The sequence below is a fragment of the Hyperolius riggenbachi genome, chromosome 12 (assembly GCF_040937935.1).
Source record: "Hyperolius riggenbachi isolate aHypRig1 chromosome 12, aHypRig1.pri, whole genome shotgun sequence".
Lineage (NCBI taxonomy): Eukaryota > Metazoa > Chordata > Amphibia > Anura > Hyperoliidae > Hyperolius > Hyperolius riggenbachi.
The window spans coordinates 177,483,483-177,502,068 of record NC_090657.1 but is presented as its reverse complement, the minus strand read 5'-3'; the positions used below and the strand labels follow the sequence as shown (position 1 = coordinate 177,502,068).

General features: G+C 46.3%; 1 protein-coding gene across 3 annotated transcripts in view; it reads right to left on the bottom strand.

The window, feature by feature from the left end:
• Positions 1-18,586, bottom strand: part of TCFL5 (transcription factor like 5) — a 51,970-nt gene that overhangs the window by 11,413 nt on the left and 21,971 nt on the right. For 2 of the 3 annotated variants that reach the window (XR_011025187.1, XR_011025188.1), the window contains exons 4-6: positions 11,201-11,444; positions 5,635-5,776; positions 3,326-3,540 (exon numbers count right to left, since the gene is read on the bottom strand). Coding sequence is in view for 1 of the 3 variants with exons in the window: in XM_068262856.1 (XP_068118957.1) it covers positions 3,424-3,540; positions 5,635-5,776; positions 11,201-11,444 (503 nt within the window). In the remaining 2 variants the exon portion in view is untranslated. Of the gene's footprint in view, positions 1-832; positions 3,541-5,634; positions 5,777-11,200; positions 11,445-18,586 lie in introns of those variants that run through there. The other variant, XM_068262856.1, reaches the window with a different exon arrangement.

Here is an 18,586-nt window from a genome sequence, read left to right as displayed (position 1 = left end):
ACACTGACCTCTCCCTCACCAGCACCCGCAGTGACCTCTCCCTCCCCCAGCACCCGCAGTGACCTCTCCCTCCCCCAGCACCCGCAGTGACCTCTCCCTCCCCCAGCACCCGCAGTGAACTCTCCCTCCCCCAGCACCCACAGTGACCTCTCCCTCCCCAGCATCCACACTGACTTCTCCCTCCCCCAGCACCCGCAGTGACCTCTCCCTCCCCCAGCACCCGCAGTGACCTCTCCCTCGCCCAGCACCCACAGTGACTTCTCCCTCCCCCAGCACCCGCAGTGACTTCTCCCTCCCCCAGCACCCGCAGTGACCTCTCCCTCCCCCAGCACCCGCAGTGACCTCTCCCTCCCCCAGCACCCGCAGTGACCTCTCCCTCCCCCAGCACCCGCAGTGACCTCTCCCTCCCCCAGCACCCGCAGTGACCTCTCCCTCGCCCAGCACCCACAGTGACCTCTCCCTCCCCCAGCACCCGCAGTGACCTCTCCCTCCCCCAGCACCCGCAGTGACCTCTCCCTCCCCAGCATCCACACTGACCTCTCCCTCCCCCAGCACCCGCAGTGACCTCTCCCTCCCCCAACACCCGCAGTGACCTCTCCCTCCCCCAGCACCCGCAGTGATCTCTCCCTCGCCCAGCACCCACAGTGACTTCTCCCTCCCCAGCACCCGCAGTGATGTGGGCTCAGACTACTCTCTTTTGTCTGCTAATCACAGCTATCTAGCTAATGCTGTAAATTCTTCTCATAGTAATTATAAAACACTCTCCTTCCCTTTTGAGAAACTTGAAATCACGAAAGCATGTGGCTTAAATACAATAAATACACATTATACCTTTTGTTTTGCAATTCGTCTCTGCACAACACTATTTATTATTCTTTCAAATAAATAAATAAAATTAAATAAATAAATACCTAAAAGCAGTCTCATTAGGAATGTTTGACATATGTTTAGGAAAAGGAACATTGAGACAGGAAGCCCGCTAAACAATCTTCTAACGAGTAGTGGAACTTTTTTTTTCCTTTGCGGTTTTTCTAAACTTTTCTGCAAGTGATAAAATCTAAAGTGCCAGAGTGCATCTGTGACATTATAGCAGGCATAAAAACCAGCAGGGGGCGTTGCCTGATAAATAAAACAGAGTGCAGGAATCTAAAGCACCAGAGTACATCTGTGACTTTATAGCAGGCATAAAAACCAGCAGGGGGCACTGCCTGATAAATAAAACTGAGTGCAGGAATCTAAACCGCCAGAGTACATCTGGAACTTTATAGCACGCATAAAGACCAGCAGGGGGCGCAGACACATTAAACCCCTTTTCCCGCCTCCACCCTGCTCACACCACAATGGGAACATGTATTTAAAACAATATTGTAGCAATAAGCAGCCATCATGTGACTTGTGTTATTACACTTCATCCCCCGCTCTTTCTATATCCAAGGTGAACTAACTTCTAGCAGGGGGAGGTGCTACTTTCCATCCTGCCCAATCAGGAGGTCAGTGGGGGCGTGGCAAAATTGAATGGAGGGGATGACGTGTGCCAGCCATAACAGATGGGTGTGTCGTCAATTACAGACCCCTGGAGATTGTTAGTTGTGATATTCATATCTAGGAGAACTCCTGGAGAAGCATGTGATCTGTTTGATCAGCTGATAGATTTGCAAAGCTTTGATTTGCGGTGATCACATCCTGCTTTAGCACATAATCAGAGCCTTACATATCTATCACCTGACCAAACTGATGATCACATGCTTCACCATGAGTTCTCCTAGACATGACTATCTCTTAATTGTGAGTGCAATCTGCCAGCCAATGCCCCCCCCCCCCCCTCCTACACTGACCGCACTTGCAACAATGAACATGTGCATCCAGACTGGGCGTGTGCAAACAAGGTCTGAGCATATCCAGTAGAAGACGTCGCACTTCCATGCACAAGCAATGTACTCTGCTGGGTACATGCAGACCTTACTCACACATGCCCAGTCCAGAGGCTCATCCACAGCTGTGCTTCTGGCCAGATTAAACCTCTGCAACTGGGTGTGAGTCAAACTGGTATACAGAGTCTCTCTGCGTGGGAACGGTGGCTGCACGAGGATCCCAGAATCCTCTGGACCATAGAAAGGCTTCCCACTACTAAAATAAGCATCTAACATGTTTTACATTAAATCACTTCAGGTATACTTTAAAGGACCACTATCGCAAAAAAAGGTAAAGTACATGTAAACACATACAAATAAGAAGTATGTTTCTTCTAGAGTAAAATGTGCTATACATTACTTTTATACTAAGTTGCTGTCACCTACAACAGTTAGTAGGAATCTGAGAGAACTGACAAGTTTTTGATTAGTCCATCTTGTCATGGGGGGTTCTCAGTATTTCATTTATTCTTTACAAAAAGCACTCCCTGAAAAGGATCTATACAAAGATGCACCTGTTTACACACTGTTCTGGCAGCTGGACTAAGCAACTGCAGTTTGCGAAGTGCTATTGAAAATAAATAAAACCCTGAGAACCCCCATTGAGGAGATGGGCTTGTCCAAAACCTGTCAGTTGTCAGATTTCTAATAACCACTGTAAGTGACAGCAACATAGGAGAAAAGTCATAGAACATTTTCTTTTAGGAGAAATTTTCTTTTTATTTATGTGTTTTCAGGTATTTAAAATGTAACGATTTTTTGCAACAGTGGTCCTTCAATAGGAATGTCCAGGCAGCCCCCCAAAAAATGACATTTACTTATCCGGGGCTTCCTCCAGCCCCCCATAGCCCCTATGTCCCTCGCCGCAGCTCTGCTCGCTGCAGCCCCTATGTCTCCTTGCCAGGTTGTCCTCTACTGCACCTGCACGAGCAATGCTGTCAATCACTCGCATACTCGAGTTTACTGCGCAGGCGCAGAACTACTGTACTCCACACCACGTGCGAGTGATTGACAGCGGCACTAGGGCAGGCGCAGTAGAGGACGACCTGGCAAGGTTGGCCTATGCAGCGGAGGGGACCGGGAGCCAGCGGCTGAGAGCGGAGCTGTGGCGAGGGACATAGCGGCTGCCAGGGGCTGGAGGAAGCCCCAGATAAGTAAATCTAAGTTTATCTAATGTCATGGACCAGCGCAATAACCCATAGCATCAGATCAGAAGTCACGATTTGCAGGGCTTAGAGACAGCTGACTATTGAAATGGATTTGTGGCAGGTTGTCATAAGAAACTGATCAAGAGTTTTGAGAAAAAGAAAAAAAAAGTCTCCTGTCAGAAGATCAACACAAGAATGAAGTATAACAAAACAGTCCTTACACCCTAATAAAACAGGATGCTGCACCATATGTGCTAAAAGTCTTACATCGCCAGGCACCCTCCAAGCAGCGGCCGCAGTCAATACGGTCAGCTGTATGAGTGCCAGATATGCCGCAATACTCCACGGCGACGAGAGGGCGGCACTCACTTCGCTTCCTGCAGCGAGGGGCTCTGCGACATATTCTCATCCTTTATTAGACTCTCTAACCCTGAAACTTTTCTTCTTCTACCAGTCTTGCCACAGAAGACGCTCTCAAACTCCTGCAAGACATAACACAGGGAGCGCTGGAGAGGATGAAGTTGACAACGATGCCAATGAACCATTAACCCCTTCCCGACCGCCTAACACCAATAGGCGTCGGGAAGGTGGCTCCCCCAGGACCACCTAACGCAGACCGGCGTCAAGTCCTGGGGGTGGAGATTAGCAGGGATTGCGTGCTCACCCCCGAGTTATGGACCTCGGCTCCGTAAACAACTAAAAGAAAGAAAAATGGTAACAATGACTTGTACAGCACTGTGATCTAGTGCAGCACTGTACGGTGAACAGCCTTGTCACTTGGCTATCCCCTACATAGGCAGGGAAACAGATCACTCTCATAGGCTGATGCCTACGAGAGGCGATCTACGTGATTGGATGTCGGGGGGAGAAGTAAAATAAAAAAAATAGCCAATTTTATAAAAAATAGCAATTATTTTAATAAAAAATAAAATAAAAACAGCAGCAGAAGCAATCAGATGCCACCAACAGAAGCTCTGTTGGTGGCAAGAAAAGAAGGGCAGATTCATTTATGTACTAAGTTGGATGGCCGTGCAGCACACTGCAAAGCACTAAATTGTAAAAAATAGCCTGGTCACTAGGGGGTGTAAGCCTGTGGTCCTCAACTGGTTAAAGATACACAAATGGAAACAATCAGCAATAGACAAAGATGGATGGGGCATGAAACTGAAGGAGGCCAAGGCTTAGGGCCCTTTTCCACTACCAATCGCTAGCGTTCACGCTGAACGCTAGCGATTGCTGAATCGCAATTACCGGCGGTTCCCCGACGTTCGCAGCTTGATTTTGCTATGCTATGCACTGCATAGCAAAATCGCGGCAAATATCGCTCCGCCGCGCGTTCGCGTTCCCGGCAAAAACGAATCGCGGTAGTGGAAATGACCTACCGCGATTCCTATGTTAAAAAGCAAACCGTAGCGATTGTAAAATCGCTAGCGGTTTGCATTTTTGCGATTCAGCCAGCGCTGGTGGAAAAGGGCCCTTAAAGTACCCTTGACCTTGTTTTTGAATAAAATGTTTTTAATGCTTTTTTTTTTTATATATGCTGTGCTGTAACCTATGAGTCACACAACACAATCCTCCCCCTTTAGCCCCCCGCTCCGCTCAGCCGTGGTGCAGAGCTCAAGGATGGGTGGGGAGGAAGTGTCAGTACTCCTCCCATCTGCCCGTCCTCAGTAACGCCCCCTCCACTCGCTGCTATTAGTCCCTATCTGCACAGTGTCCTGAGGTAATTTAGCTCAGAAAGATATTGTACTAATAGCTGTATTAGTACACTATCGTTCTGACCTAAATTACCTCAGGACCGCACACACAGTGCAGCTCCCCAGCACGCTGTGCACATAGGAACTATTAGTGGCGTTACTGATGACGGGCAGAGAGGAGGGGGCGTTACTGATGACGGGCAGAGAGGAGGAAGTACTGACACTTCCTCCCCACCCATCATCCTCCCCACCCATCAGTCGAATATTTTGGCTGAGCAGAACTGGAGACAGGAGGGGCGCTAAAGGGGGAGGGAGGTGCTGTGATTGATGTCACAGCACAGCTAATAAAATAACATTAAAGTATGATATAAAGAGAGGTCAGGGGTACTTTAAGTCAGGCTTTAGTGCCATAGGAGAACATGAACTTTTAAGGGAGGTTTATTCCCATTTTTTACATTTTGGCAACTGATTTCCCAACCCTAGTTCTCTTGCCGGCACTAGGTTTATCCTTAGTACCCGGATGGCACCGCTAATATCTACACTGCCATCCCTGCACTAAGGGGACAGTCATTCCTGCGCTGTATCTTATCTGGAATGGGAGCCTCATTACACTATGGCAGTGATCTGCAAACTTGGCTCTCCAGCTTTTAAGGAACTATAAGTCCCACAATGCATCTGCCTTCATGAATCATGACTGTCAGACTCCTGCAATGCATTGTGGGACTTGTAGTTCCTTAACAGCTGGAGAGCCAAGTTTGCAGATCACTGCACTATGGCAGGGCACAGATTCAATATTCTGACTTAAATAGAGCCAGTACAGAAGCTCTGCAGATAGCTCTGCCCACCGGCAAGCAGCAAGACAGAAATGAGGTACTCTACCTTCTTCAGGGTGTCCCCGTGCTGCTCCTGCATGTATTTCAGGAAGGCCGTTGTCCACTGCAGGGTTGTAGCTTTATCTGTATCCACTGTGCAGAAGGGGGCCATCAGGTTCAGTTCATCACAGCACAGCTTTATTCTGCGTCTGAGGAAGGGGTTACACAGGATTTCAAAGAGTCGTCCACCTAAGAGAGATACTGGAACCTACTTTCACAATTACAGCTGCCCTCCCCCGCTGCAACTTGTGGCAAGGGCAATGTAAGTCTATGGAGACTTACACACTATGGTGACAAGATGCAATGTAACTGAAGTAGCAAAATCCACACAAGGCCGCTGTAAACTCTGCAGCTGGTTGCTGAATGATGCGTCCCTAGTGCAGATTATGCAGCAATGCAAGTCTATGGCGACGCAGTAAGTGTGCACAAGCTATTGCGTTTGCTGCACGGTGAGCATGCACAGAGCGACAGTAATCCAGTGACGTACTTCCTGTCCAGGAGATGGGGGTGGAGCTAAGCATATTACCATGTCAGCACACAACGCCACAGTGTAATATGCATAATGGAATGGTGCGGTGCAATTGTCCTGCCCCAGGGTCTCCTGCCGCAGGAGGATCGCAACGCTCAATATGTGAAACTAGACTAAAAGTCTGGTATGCAAAATCTTTGGCTTATTGGATGACTTTGTGGACTGTGGAGAGTCAGTCACTTTTTAAGGGTACCTAAAGTGCTGAAAAAACTGCTCCGCTGAATAAACCTCCATGTAGTATAGTGTGCCTGCACTTGTATTTAGGGTCGGTTCACACTTGTGCAGATGCAGAATGGAAATGGTAAGGACATCTGCAAGGTGGATGCGTACTGTCCGTTCTGCATGCAACAAATTTTATGTCTGTTCCGCGTCGATCACGCCGGCCTGTATGTATCCCCAATCACCTGTCCCGCCGTCTTATAAACAAGCATGCGGCTCTCCATAGGCTGCAGCACGCCAATTCTCCCTAGCAACAGGAGGAATTCTCATTGGTCCAACATGTACCAATGATAATTCTCCGTTGCTGAGGATTCCCATTGGTCTTTTGCATCCAGTCTGGAAAAATATGCCAAGTCTGGACTCTACATTCCATCTCGTGCTCCGCGCCACACTCCCTGCGTTTAAGCAGAGCTTTAAAAACGTATTACATACATTTTTTAAAGCAAGTGTGAACTGAGTCTAACGTCTTCCTTCGTAGTATAGTGCAGTACTCTCCTTTACCAGAATAGTTGCCAGCTAGCTTCCTCCTCTCCCTGCCTACTGTGACATATATGCCCTTCCTACAGCATGTAAGGGAAAGTGGGCGGGATTACCTTCCCACGTGGGCGGAGGCTGAGAGTCCAAGTCAGTCTGTAAGAGTTGGGTTTGCTGAGAGCTTGACAGAGGGGATTACTCCACTATACCAATGGGGAAGGAGAGACAAGCATAGCCAGATGTCAGTATGGGCACCCCACTACAAGGGGACTCGTTCAGCTCCCCATTTTTTCCCGCTTCTGGTACATTTTAAATGGAAACAGCAGGTGTGACGATCTGGAAACTGAATAGTGGTATAAATCAAGGTAAAGCAATTCTCGAATTCTATTACATTATAAAAAACTGAACATTTAGTATTCTATAAAGAAGAATGCTAGCCAGGTCTCTTCCGAAGCTGGAGAGGGAGGTAAGTGTAATGTTATGTGGCACACTTCAAGGATACCTGAAGTGAGAGGGATATGGAGGCTGCCATACTTATTTCATTTTAAACAGTGCAGACTGCCTGACTGTCCTGCTGATCCTTTGCCTTTAATACTTTTACCCACAGCCTCTGAACAAGCATGCAAATCAAATGTTTCTGACTCAAGTCTGACTGGATTAGCTGTATGCTTGTTTCTGGTGTGATTCAGACACTACTGCAGACAAAGAGATCAGCAGGGCTGCCAGGCAACTTTTTTTTGGTCTGCAGTAGTGTCTGAATCACACCAGAAACAAGCATACAGCGTATCCAGTCAGACTAGAGTCAGAAACATTTGATTTACATGCTTGTTCAGGGGCTGTGGGTAAAAGTATTAGAGACAAAGAATCAGCAGGACAGTCAGGCAATCTGCACTGTTTAAAAATAAATAAATATGGCAACCTCCATATCCCTCTCACCTTGGGTGTCATTTACCTCCATCGTAGCCCTCACAAGAACATTTCTTCTTCCTCTATATACAGGTAGTCCTCAGTTAACGAACGAGATAGGGACTGTAGGTTCGTTCTTAAAGGGAACCAGAGACGCCAGGAAAAAGATATTATACATACCTGGGGCTTCCTCCAGCCCCGTACGCACGGATCGCTCCCACGCTGCCGTCCTCCGCTTCCTGTATCAGCCAGTTCCGGGTCCCGTAGTTGCGGCCAACCGGCCAGTCGGTGGCAGCACGTGGCCAATTGTCCGCATCACAGGGGCTCCCAGCATACCAGTACGCGTGTGGCTGCATACTGCGCAGCCGCATGCGTAAGGGTATGCTGGGAGCCCCTGTGATGCGGACAATTGGCCGCGTCCGCTGGAAGTGTCGGGACCTGGTACCGGCGGATCCAGGAAGCGGAGGATGGCGGCGTGGGAGCGATGCAGGCTTATGGGGCTGGAAGAAGCCCCAGGTATGTATGAAATCTTTTTTTTCTTGTGCTATGTCCAGCGTCTCTGGTTCCCTTTAACCTGAATCTGTTCTTAAAGAAGAACTGTCGCAAAAATCTTGAAAAAAAATCTTTAAAACACATACAAATAAGAAGTCAATTTCTTCCAGAGTAAAATGAGCCATACAGTAGGTAGTAGAAACCTGACGTCACCAACAGGTTTTGGGTTAGTCCATCTCTTCATGGGGATTCTCAGCATGGCCTTTATTTTCTATAAAGACATTCCCTGAAAAAGATTTATACAAAGATGCTGGCCAGCCTTCCTGCTCACTATACACTTTTATGGCAGTTGGACGGAGCAACTGCCATTCACTAAGTGCTTTTAAAAATAAAGAAAACCCTGTACTGTAAGTGACAGTAACATAGGAGAAAAGTAATTTATGGCTCGTTTTACTCTGAAAGAAACGTACTTTATATTTGTATGTGTTTACATGTATTTTAAATTTTATTTTCGTGACAGAGGTCCTTTAAGTCGGAACATTGTGCTATCTTTGTCCTCTTTGTGCCCTCCTTTGCCTCCAGTGTCCCCCTCCTTTGCCCATTTGTCCCCTTCAGTGCCTTTGTTCTCCCTCTGTGCTTATTTTTCCCCTTTCTATGCCCCCACCTTGGTTTGTACCCCCATGCCTTTATACCCCTTCTGTGCCTCTGTTTGTACCTCTGTGCCTCTTTATCCTCTCTGTGCCTCCGTTTGTACTCCCCTGTGCCTTTTTGTACCCCATGTGCCTGTTCCCCCGTGCCTCCGTTTGTACCCCTTGTGCTTCTGTGCGACCTCTATTTGCACCCCCTGTACCTAAATTTGTACCCCCCCAACCAGCTCTCTATCTGTTTTTACCCCCCTTGTGCCCCGCTTTTTCCTCTCCCCTGTGCCTGCCCTCCGACTCCTGTTCCCTATAGCCGCGTACAGCACTGCTAGATGTATCAGCGGGTCATTCCTATGTCAGGCGTTCGTAAGTCGGGGATTACCTGTAGTTGTATACAGGTGAAACTCGAAAAATAGAATATTGTGCAAAAGTCCATTTGTTTCAGTAATTCAATCTAAAAGCTGAAACTAATATATGAAATTGACTCGTTGCATGTAAAGCAATATATTTCAGGCCTTTATTTGTTATAATTTGCATATACGTGGAGACAGACCGGGCATCAGTCCCTTTAAGCGCTTTATTGTATCGTTTTGCCAAAGAGTATAGCAGTGGTACATTCACAACAAATCAATATTGGATGCGTCAAACCTGCATTGGTGAGGGTGTCAGGGGAGTGCGGGATTCAGGTGACCAGGGATGAATGGACGGCACTACAGCCGTTTTGCGCCCAGCTGGCGCTTGCTTACATACTCTGTAACAAAGATTTCATCCTTTTTTCTACTATCCTACAAGTTCCTAAACCTATTCTAATGTGCTCTGGCTTACTGCAGCACTTCCTACTATCACCATCCCTGTAATAAATCAGCTTATCTTTCCCCTGTCAGATTTGTCGCCCCCTGTCTGGAAGGCTGCCAACTCTTCAGTGTTGTTGATCCCCCCCCCCCCTCCAGGCCCCTCTTTGCACACTCCCGTGTGTGTTATTTACATTAGGCAGCCTCTCTGCTCTCGTCAGTCAGCCTTTACAAGCTGGATAAATCGTCCTCTGTTAGGCTGTGAAAGGAGCTGGGCTGTCACATACTGAGGAATTACAGACACTTGCAGAGCTGTCTGCAGGAAGAAACAATCAGCATGTCACTCTTCAGTGGGTGAGAGCTGCAGGGGGAAGAAGGTAAACACACAAATGATCTCTTGCGATTCAAAAGGAAGGCTGTATACAGCCTGATTGTGTATGGATGTATTTTCTATGTGTGGACATACTGTACATCAACCTACTTCCGGTTTTGGTGGCCATTTTGTTTGTTTATAAACAAACTTTTTAAAACTGTTTTTGACTACTTTTAATGTGGCGGGGAGTGGCGAAATTGTGACAGAGGCGAATAGGAGATGTCCCCTAACGCACTGGTATGTTTACTTTTGTGCGATTTTAACAATACAGATTCTCTTTAAGTTGAATTACTGAAATAAATGGACTTTTTTCACAATATTTGAATTTTTGGAGTTTCACCTGTAATAAGAGACTAGGTGCCACTAGGGGGCGTGCAGACACCACTTCTCTATGGGCCACTATCTGACTAAAGGTGGCCACTAACGGTCCAATTTCTAGCGAAAAATCGTTTGAGCAATCAGAAATTCTGATTGGATGAAAAATCATTCACTACACCATCAATGAACCAATCTTTGATTTCTACCTGTCACGACCAACAAGAAAATCAAAATTTTCGTTTGACAAAAATCCAAATCGGACGATTTTTATAATCGTTTGTAATCGATTGTGCCCATCAACTGAGATTATTTACAACCAATCCGATTAGAATTTCGGATCGCTCAAACAATTTTTCGCTAGAAATTGGACCGATATTGGCCACCTTTTGGCTATATTTCCACCGTGCTCGGCATGCGTCTTGTGAGACGCGATGCCGGCACAGCTGTCCAGTGTCTCACAGCCGAATCCCTCTAGCTGTGCTATGCATGGCTATGGTATTCAGACGGGCGACACGAGAATATGCTTCAGGCCGCCCACAAATTCGAATGCTCCTATTGACTTCAATAGGCTGCCAAATCCCTTCCGAATTTGTGGGCGGGGAATCGGCCCAGATTTGCAGCAGTGGAAACCTAGCCTAAGAAGACAAATGCTGTTACTGCAAGAGTCTGTGCACCCCAGAGGCCTAGACAGAAGCCACATCCTTGTGTTTTCCTTCCAGCACTGAGATCTTACAGAGGCCACGGGAGAGATATGTGAACTATACACCATTACACCCGCCCCCAGCACTGGCTAGGGTCCTCCATGAAACAGCACTGCACCATGGCCTCACCTCCTGTCCCTCTCCAGGCGGTTGTGCTTCTCTCTGCGCTGGGAGGGGACTTCCTGCTCGCGGCTTGAGGCTTGCTTGCTGGGGGGAATCTGTATAGGTGGCCACGACAATCCCTGCACGGCTTCCGCAGTCTGTTTATCACTCGGATTCTGTATGTTTTGGAGCAGACTCTGCACAGCGCTTGCGTGCGTCTGTCCATGGTGGCTTTTGATTCTCTTCTTACTCGATTGTTTGCTTACCGTCTCTGTGCAGAAAGAGACTGCACGCTGTTAGTTTATGACTACAAAATGTATCAGCACTAGACAAGACACAGAACATTTATATCATGCTTTTCTCCTGCCAGCCACTAGGGTGCACTTTATAGGCAGCAGCAGTGTTAGAGAGTCTTGCGCAAGGTCTCCTTACTGAATAGGTGCTGGCCTATTGAACAGGAAGAGCCGAGATTCGAACCCTGGTCTCCTGTGTCAGAGGCAGAGCCCTTAAAGCGAACCCGAGGTGGGGATTTTAAGTTAAAAAAACCAATGCTACCTGATCCGGGGGGCTAGGCGGATCAGGTAGCCGCCATCTCCGCTGCTCTTCGTCACCTCTGGGGTCATGACGCGGGAAGGAGAGAGAGATATTCTCTCAGCGTGCAGGGAGGCGGGGGAGTGGCAGCGGGCACGGCCAGGGAGAGACAGCTGCCCAATGGAAGCTGGGGAAAGCCTGCAGGAACACCCCCAGTGGGCGTTTTGAGCAGGGAATCCCTCTTCTCCTTTCCCCTCGAGATTATGGACAATCATTGCCGCCAACTGTGGGTGGCTAGAACGTGGCAGTGGGGGGGCAGACAGCAGCGTGTGTGGGGGGGGGACACAGAGGCATGTCATGAGGCAGGGAACATGCCTCTGTGTCCCATCTGCCCCACCCCCCCGCCACACTGCCTCGTACAATCAGGGCCGGATTTCCCATCAGGCACTGTAGGCCCGTGCCTACAGGAGACTGATGATGGAGGGGTGGCTCGCTCCCCTTCCCTATGCAGAGTCCTGAACAAAGCGTAAATGAGAGTTTAGTCACCTGGCTCTTGGCATTCCACTAACAAGATCTTCCCTTCAGACGGGGCACCACTAGCTGGCTACCTAATGCTAAGAGTCACCTGTAGCTACGTTTGACACTACGTATGTACAATTTAAAATACGCTATCAAGCTACTCTCCAGCACTAAAGCATATATGGGCCTTTTTCCACAGTAAATTGTGACCACAAATGCACTGCACTGCAATGCAATTGTGATTTTCCAAATATTAACACGTGTTTCTGTTTGCATAGGGTGACCAGACATCCATCAATAGGAGGACACCCTCTTTTTTTAATATGGCTTCCTTCCAATAATCTGTTAAAATGTCCTCCTTTCACAGATACACAAACAGAGTTGACTGTGTTCGACTAATTCCATATGATAGATACTGAGATTGAGCAGCTTTTGGCCATTCCCGATTCATCCGTGTGACATTATGTTACCAATTTTAAACCTTTAGCAAGAAGGGAAGGAATACTATATTTAGAAGATCATAAAATTCTTTACTTTAATTGCTTAATTATCAAAAGATAAAATATACACACATGTATAAAAAGACCAGATACAAGTAGCATATGGGGTTTAGCATGTGGCAAACAGCCTCAAAGCATCAATGATAGTCAATTCCACTAGATTAACTGGCCAGTTATCTTATTGTAGTATGCGCATAAAGGGAGAGGAAAAGAGGCCTGTTGACGCCAAAGTTATCTTGATGAGGTAGATAGAGTTCAGATGTAAATTTATTGTTCCCTGTGGGAGTGATGATGTTGATCAACAAATCCATCCATATGTTATCATAGCATGTAGGCCAAAGACCACCAACATAAACAGATTGATAGAGAATTCTCTTCAAATAAAGCTTCAGGACAGTGAAGATCCGCCAGGATGAAATCCTTATGCAGAGTTGTCCATATTAGATGAAATAACAAATTGCATGGGTGCTTGGATTACTCAGACTTGTGTCATAGATAGAAACTCAGTTCAAGGAAACATCAACAGCCTAGGTATAATTATAGTCAACATGTGCAGTCCGCCAGGTTAGCAACCTTATGCAATGTGATCCCAAGATCCTAGCTGTATTTCCCTGTAAAGTTATATGCAATGATAAGAGTCCACCTCCATGCAGATTGTGGCAGGTTGGCACATGATAGGTTATCTATTGACAAAACAGTATCTCTTCCTCAGAGATATAACTCCATCTCCACATTGGCTTATATAGGAAAAAACAGGTGGGTTCAAATGATACTCATCCAGTCGTTGCGTAGGTATTGGTGGTGATGCCTTCCATGCTCTTTCCCCATGCACTTGGTCGGTCTGTGAGTGGGCCCAATAGCCGACCGGTTTCGCTGGTCAAGATACCAGCATCGTCAGGGCAGGCCCCCAAAATGTGTCCTTCCGAGGAGAGATGCCGGCCTTAATGGCGCCGAGCGGCCGGGGAACGCCACTCCGCCCCCCTCCTACGTCACCGCCCTAACATCAGGCGGAGCGCGAGAGGAGGGGCAGGCGTCGCCGTCACTACGATGCTCTCCCATCGCGCCACGCCCCCTGGCCGCTTCAAGGGAATGCAGCCTGTCAAAGACGAGGGGGGCGCGGCCCGAATTTGGAGCGCATGCTGGAGCGCTTGGATCCAGCCAGGTGGTATGGACAGGCGACCTCTGCTGGTGAATCAGCAGGCTACATCCTGCGCCCCCGGCCGCCCGAACACCATACCTCATTGGCCGCAATGCGCAACACATCCGCGCACCCCAGACCCGCAGAAGAACCCTGCACCCGGATGTCCCCCACTCGCATGCAAATCAGGGCTATGGGGTTAAAGGCACCCATAAATAGCCCGGATGCAGCCGGTTGACCAGTCCGAATGCCTCAGTATCCCACAGGTCTGTTAAGGGCTGCGGACTGCACGCACCAACTGCGGCCAAAGGGGGCCATAACACCTCCCCCCCAAAAGCAGACACTGTATAAACAAACAGTAAATTTAGTTATACAACCCATATACTCAAATGTACTCCAAAATCTAGCAATAAATTCAAATCACCATAACTGGATCAAAAATACACAATTAAATAAATAGGCTGGTAAATTCTAAGATTAGATACAATTAGGTCCATGCTCGCCAAGCGGGCAGGCCAGGGCCGGTGGACTCCAAATTAGGAGAAAGGGCGGGAGGGCACACTTTGGGGGCCTGCCCTGACGATGCTGGTATCTTGACCAGCGAAACCGGTCGGCTATTGGGCCCACTCACAGACCGATCAAGTGCATGGGGAAAGAGCATGGAAGGCATCACCACCAATACCTACGCAACGACTGGATGAGTATCATTTGAACCCACCTGTTTTTTCCTATATAAGCCAATGTGGAGATGGAGTTATATCTCTGAGGAAGAGATACTGTTTTGTCAATAGATAACCTATCATGTGCCAACCTGCCACAATCTGCATGGAGGTGGACTCTTATCATTGCATATAACTTTACAGGGAAATACAGCTAGGATCTTGGGATCACACTGCATAAGGTTGCTAACCTGGCGGACTGCACATGTTGACTATAATTATACCTAGGCTGTTGATGTTTCCTTGAACTGAGTTTCTATCTATGACAGAAGTCTGAGTAATCCAAGCACCCATGCAATTTGTTATTTCATCTAATATGGACAACTCTGCATAAGGATTTCATCCTGGCGGATCTTCACTGTCCTGAAGCTTTATTTGAAGAGAATTCTCTATCAATCTGTTTATGTTGGTGGTCTTTGGCCTACATGCTATGATAACATATGGATGGATTTGTTGATCAACATCATCACTCCCACAGGGAACAATAAATTTACATCTGAACTCTATCTACCTCATCAAGATAACTTTGGCGTCAACAGGCCTCTTTTCCTCTCCCTTTATGCGCATACTACAATAAGATAACTGGCCAGTTAATCTAGTGGAATTGACTATCATTGATGCTTTGAGGTTGTTTGCCACATGCTAAACCCCATATGCTACTTGTATCTGGTCTTTTTATACATGTGTGTATATTTTATCTTTTGATAATTAAGCAATTAAAGTAAAGAATTTTATGATCTTCTAAATATAGTATTCCTTCCCTTCTTGCTAAAGGTTTAAAATTGATTACGTGGGGTCTCAGACCCAGGGAAGCATTTGATGATTTGAAATGTATTGGACCTAGACGTGTGAAATGACATTATGTTACATTATCAATAATTATAACATCAAGTAGTGGGCGTGGCCACACAGTTTTATAATCTAGGCCACACAGTTTTATGATCTAGTTACCCCCCGACACCGCAACTAACTGTGGTTAGTAATAGATTATCTAAAAAAGTAATGACTAATACATTTTGTAAAACGTTAAATTCAAAAGAAACGGAAACGTCAAACTAAAAATGCAAGTTTTCTGATTGTCATGAGATGAAATATCTTTTCAGTCAGGATGAAGGGACACGGATAGTAACCGTGGACAATATGTCTGGTTATTTTTATCCTCTTTTTTTGATTGTCTGTCCATATTTTTTTAGATGCACCTATCTGGTCACTTTGTTTGTGTGGACCTATAAGTATGCAGTAAGCAGAACAGCTATAGGCCCACTTCAATACTTCAGCAGCACTGGTTGCTGTCACAATCAAGTCTCTACTGAGCTTATAGCTGAGTAAGAATACAATTATAACTTCACTATAAACTCTTTACCCGGTCCATGTGATCACTGCCTGACTTCAGTAGCTAAGCAGTCGCCAGGTGATGACATCACCAGCAGCTGGGAGGGCTCTGATAAGATTGGACAGAGGTGGGAGGAGCCAGTGTGGCAAGACTTCTGAACTAGAAAGTCCAAACTATTGGGATTCACTGAAATACAGCAGAGCCACATTACCGATTCCAACCTGCACTGCTGAGGCAATAAGGTCGTATAACATAACGCCTAGCTCCCATATACCGTGTCTCCCCGAAATAAAGACATCCCCCCAGGAATTTCAAGCATGCTGGAAATATAAGACCTACCCTGAAAGTAAGCTCTAGAGGCAGTAAGGTATATGAGATATGGCAACTTGTGTTATTACTGGAGCCGATGGTCTCACAGGCGGGACCATGGCTTCATCATTGGGCCAATCACGGCACACGACGCTATTCAGCGAATGCAGAGATTGGCCCAATAACAAAGCCATGGTCCCGCCTGCTAGACCATCGACTCCAGTAGAAACACAAGTTGCCGTACTTCTTCACCATAGGCTGAAGCTCGGGGAAACTGCATATGGAGGTGGGGGAAAGAAGAGGATGCAGGAGAAAATCAGGGTAAAAGGAGGATGCAGGCTGACAGTGGAAGACACAGGAGAGAGCAAGACACGGGTACAGAGGAGGACACTAAAAGGTACAAGGGGGACATAGTGGCACACAAGAGGTGGATCCAGCAGAGGAAGTGGCGACAGTGGGGAAGGCAGGAGGACACACAGCACAGGAACTTGTGTGTTCACAAAAGTATAAGACATCCCCTAAAAAAAAGCCCTAGCACATCTTTTGGTGCAAAAATGAATAGAAGACACTGTCTTTCTCGGATAGTGGGAGGATACAATTGTTTTCTCGGTGGACCTGGCGTTCTATACATGAGGATTGAGAAGTAATGAGGATTTGGTATTCAAAAAATCAGATAAAGGAGGAAATATTGTTCTGATGAAAAAGGAACTATATATTGACATGTGCATGGAAATTTTAAATAATAAAGAAAATTATAGTAGACTGGAAAACAATCCAACCTCATTATTTTATAAAGAACTTGAGACCCTGTTAAATACAGCTGTCGAGAAAAATGTCTCGAGTAAAAAAGACCTAACGTATATGCTAGTAAAGTACCCTACAATGGCTACTTTCTATTCACTCCCCAAAATACACAAAAAATTGGAAAAACCGCCAGGACGACCAATAATCTCTGGCAATGGTTGTCTCACAGAGAAGATTAGTCAATATGTGGATCAATTCCTTAGACCCTTTGTAATCAGTCTTCCCTCATACATCCGTGATACAATGGATCTATTAAATAGAATCCAAGGAATATCGATAAATGATGACGTATGGCTGGCTAGCCTGGACGTGGAGTCATTGTATAACAATATCAGGCACGATTTAGGTATGGAAGCTGTGGATTATTTTCTTAAAACAAGAAGCATTTATTTGAGAGAACACTCCGTATTGGTTATGGAACTCCTAAAATTTGTTCTGACTCACAACTATTTTCTGTTCCAGAATCGGTTCTACATTCAGAGGAAGGGATGTGCGATGGGGACGTCGTGCGCCCCATCGTACGCAAATCTCTTTCTCGGATGGTGGGAGGATACAATTGTTTTCTCGGTGGACCTGGCATTCTATACATCGCATGTTCTTTTCTGGGGCCGTTTCATAGATGACGTGTTCATTCTGTGGAACGGCCCCAGAGACATCTTTGTCGATTTTGTGCACCTCCTGAATCACAACCAGATTGTCATGTATTTTACATATGAAATTGATAGATACTCCCCGAGTTTCCTAGATGTACAGATTATAAGAACAGATCAGGGTAAATTGGAAACCAAAATATTTCGAAAGCAAACGTCTACAAATTCCCTTCTGTGTTGGAATAGTCATCATCCTGTACTCTTGAAAAAAGGGATTCCAAAAGGGCAGTATTTCAGAGCACGGAGAAATTGCTCCAGTGATCAAGCGTTTGATGAAGAATGTGTGACATTAGAGAAACGTTTTAAAAATAGGGGCTATGCAAATCATGTGATTGAAGAGGCACGGAGGCAAGCACAGGAAACAGACAGAGAGGGTTTACTGGTTCCAAAACAAAAGATTGAGGCTAGTTCGAATGAGAACACAATGCGAATTGTGAGTAATTTTTTTTTACAATCAGAAGAGATTAAGAAAATTGTAGAGCGACATTGGTCGATCCTTCAATTAGACCCGCAGTTGAAAGGAATACTCCCTAGAACACCAAATTTCACATATCGGAGAGGAAAAAATATTGGGGATGAACTGGTACATTCTTTTTTACCAGTTTCAAAAAAGAAAATAAAAAAAACCTGGTTGGAGAGGCCTCTCAAGGGGATGTTTAAATGTGGCCGATGTAAGGCCTGTCCTAATGTTAACACATGTAAAAACTTTGTGGCCCCCAAAAATGGAAAAACATATAAAATCCTCGACTTTTTTAACTGTGAGACTGAGGGAGTCGTATATGCCATAGAATGTCCGTGCCATCTGTTATATGTGGGTGAAACGACTCGGCAGGTAAAACAGAGGATTCTGGAACACATTGAAAATATACGTAATCTAAAACATACGCCGGTATCAAGACATTTTAGGGAG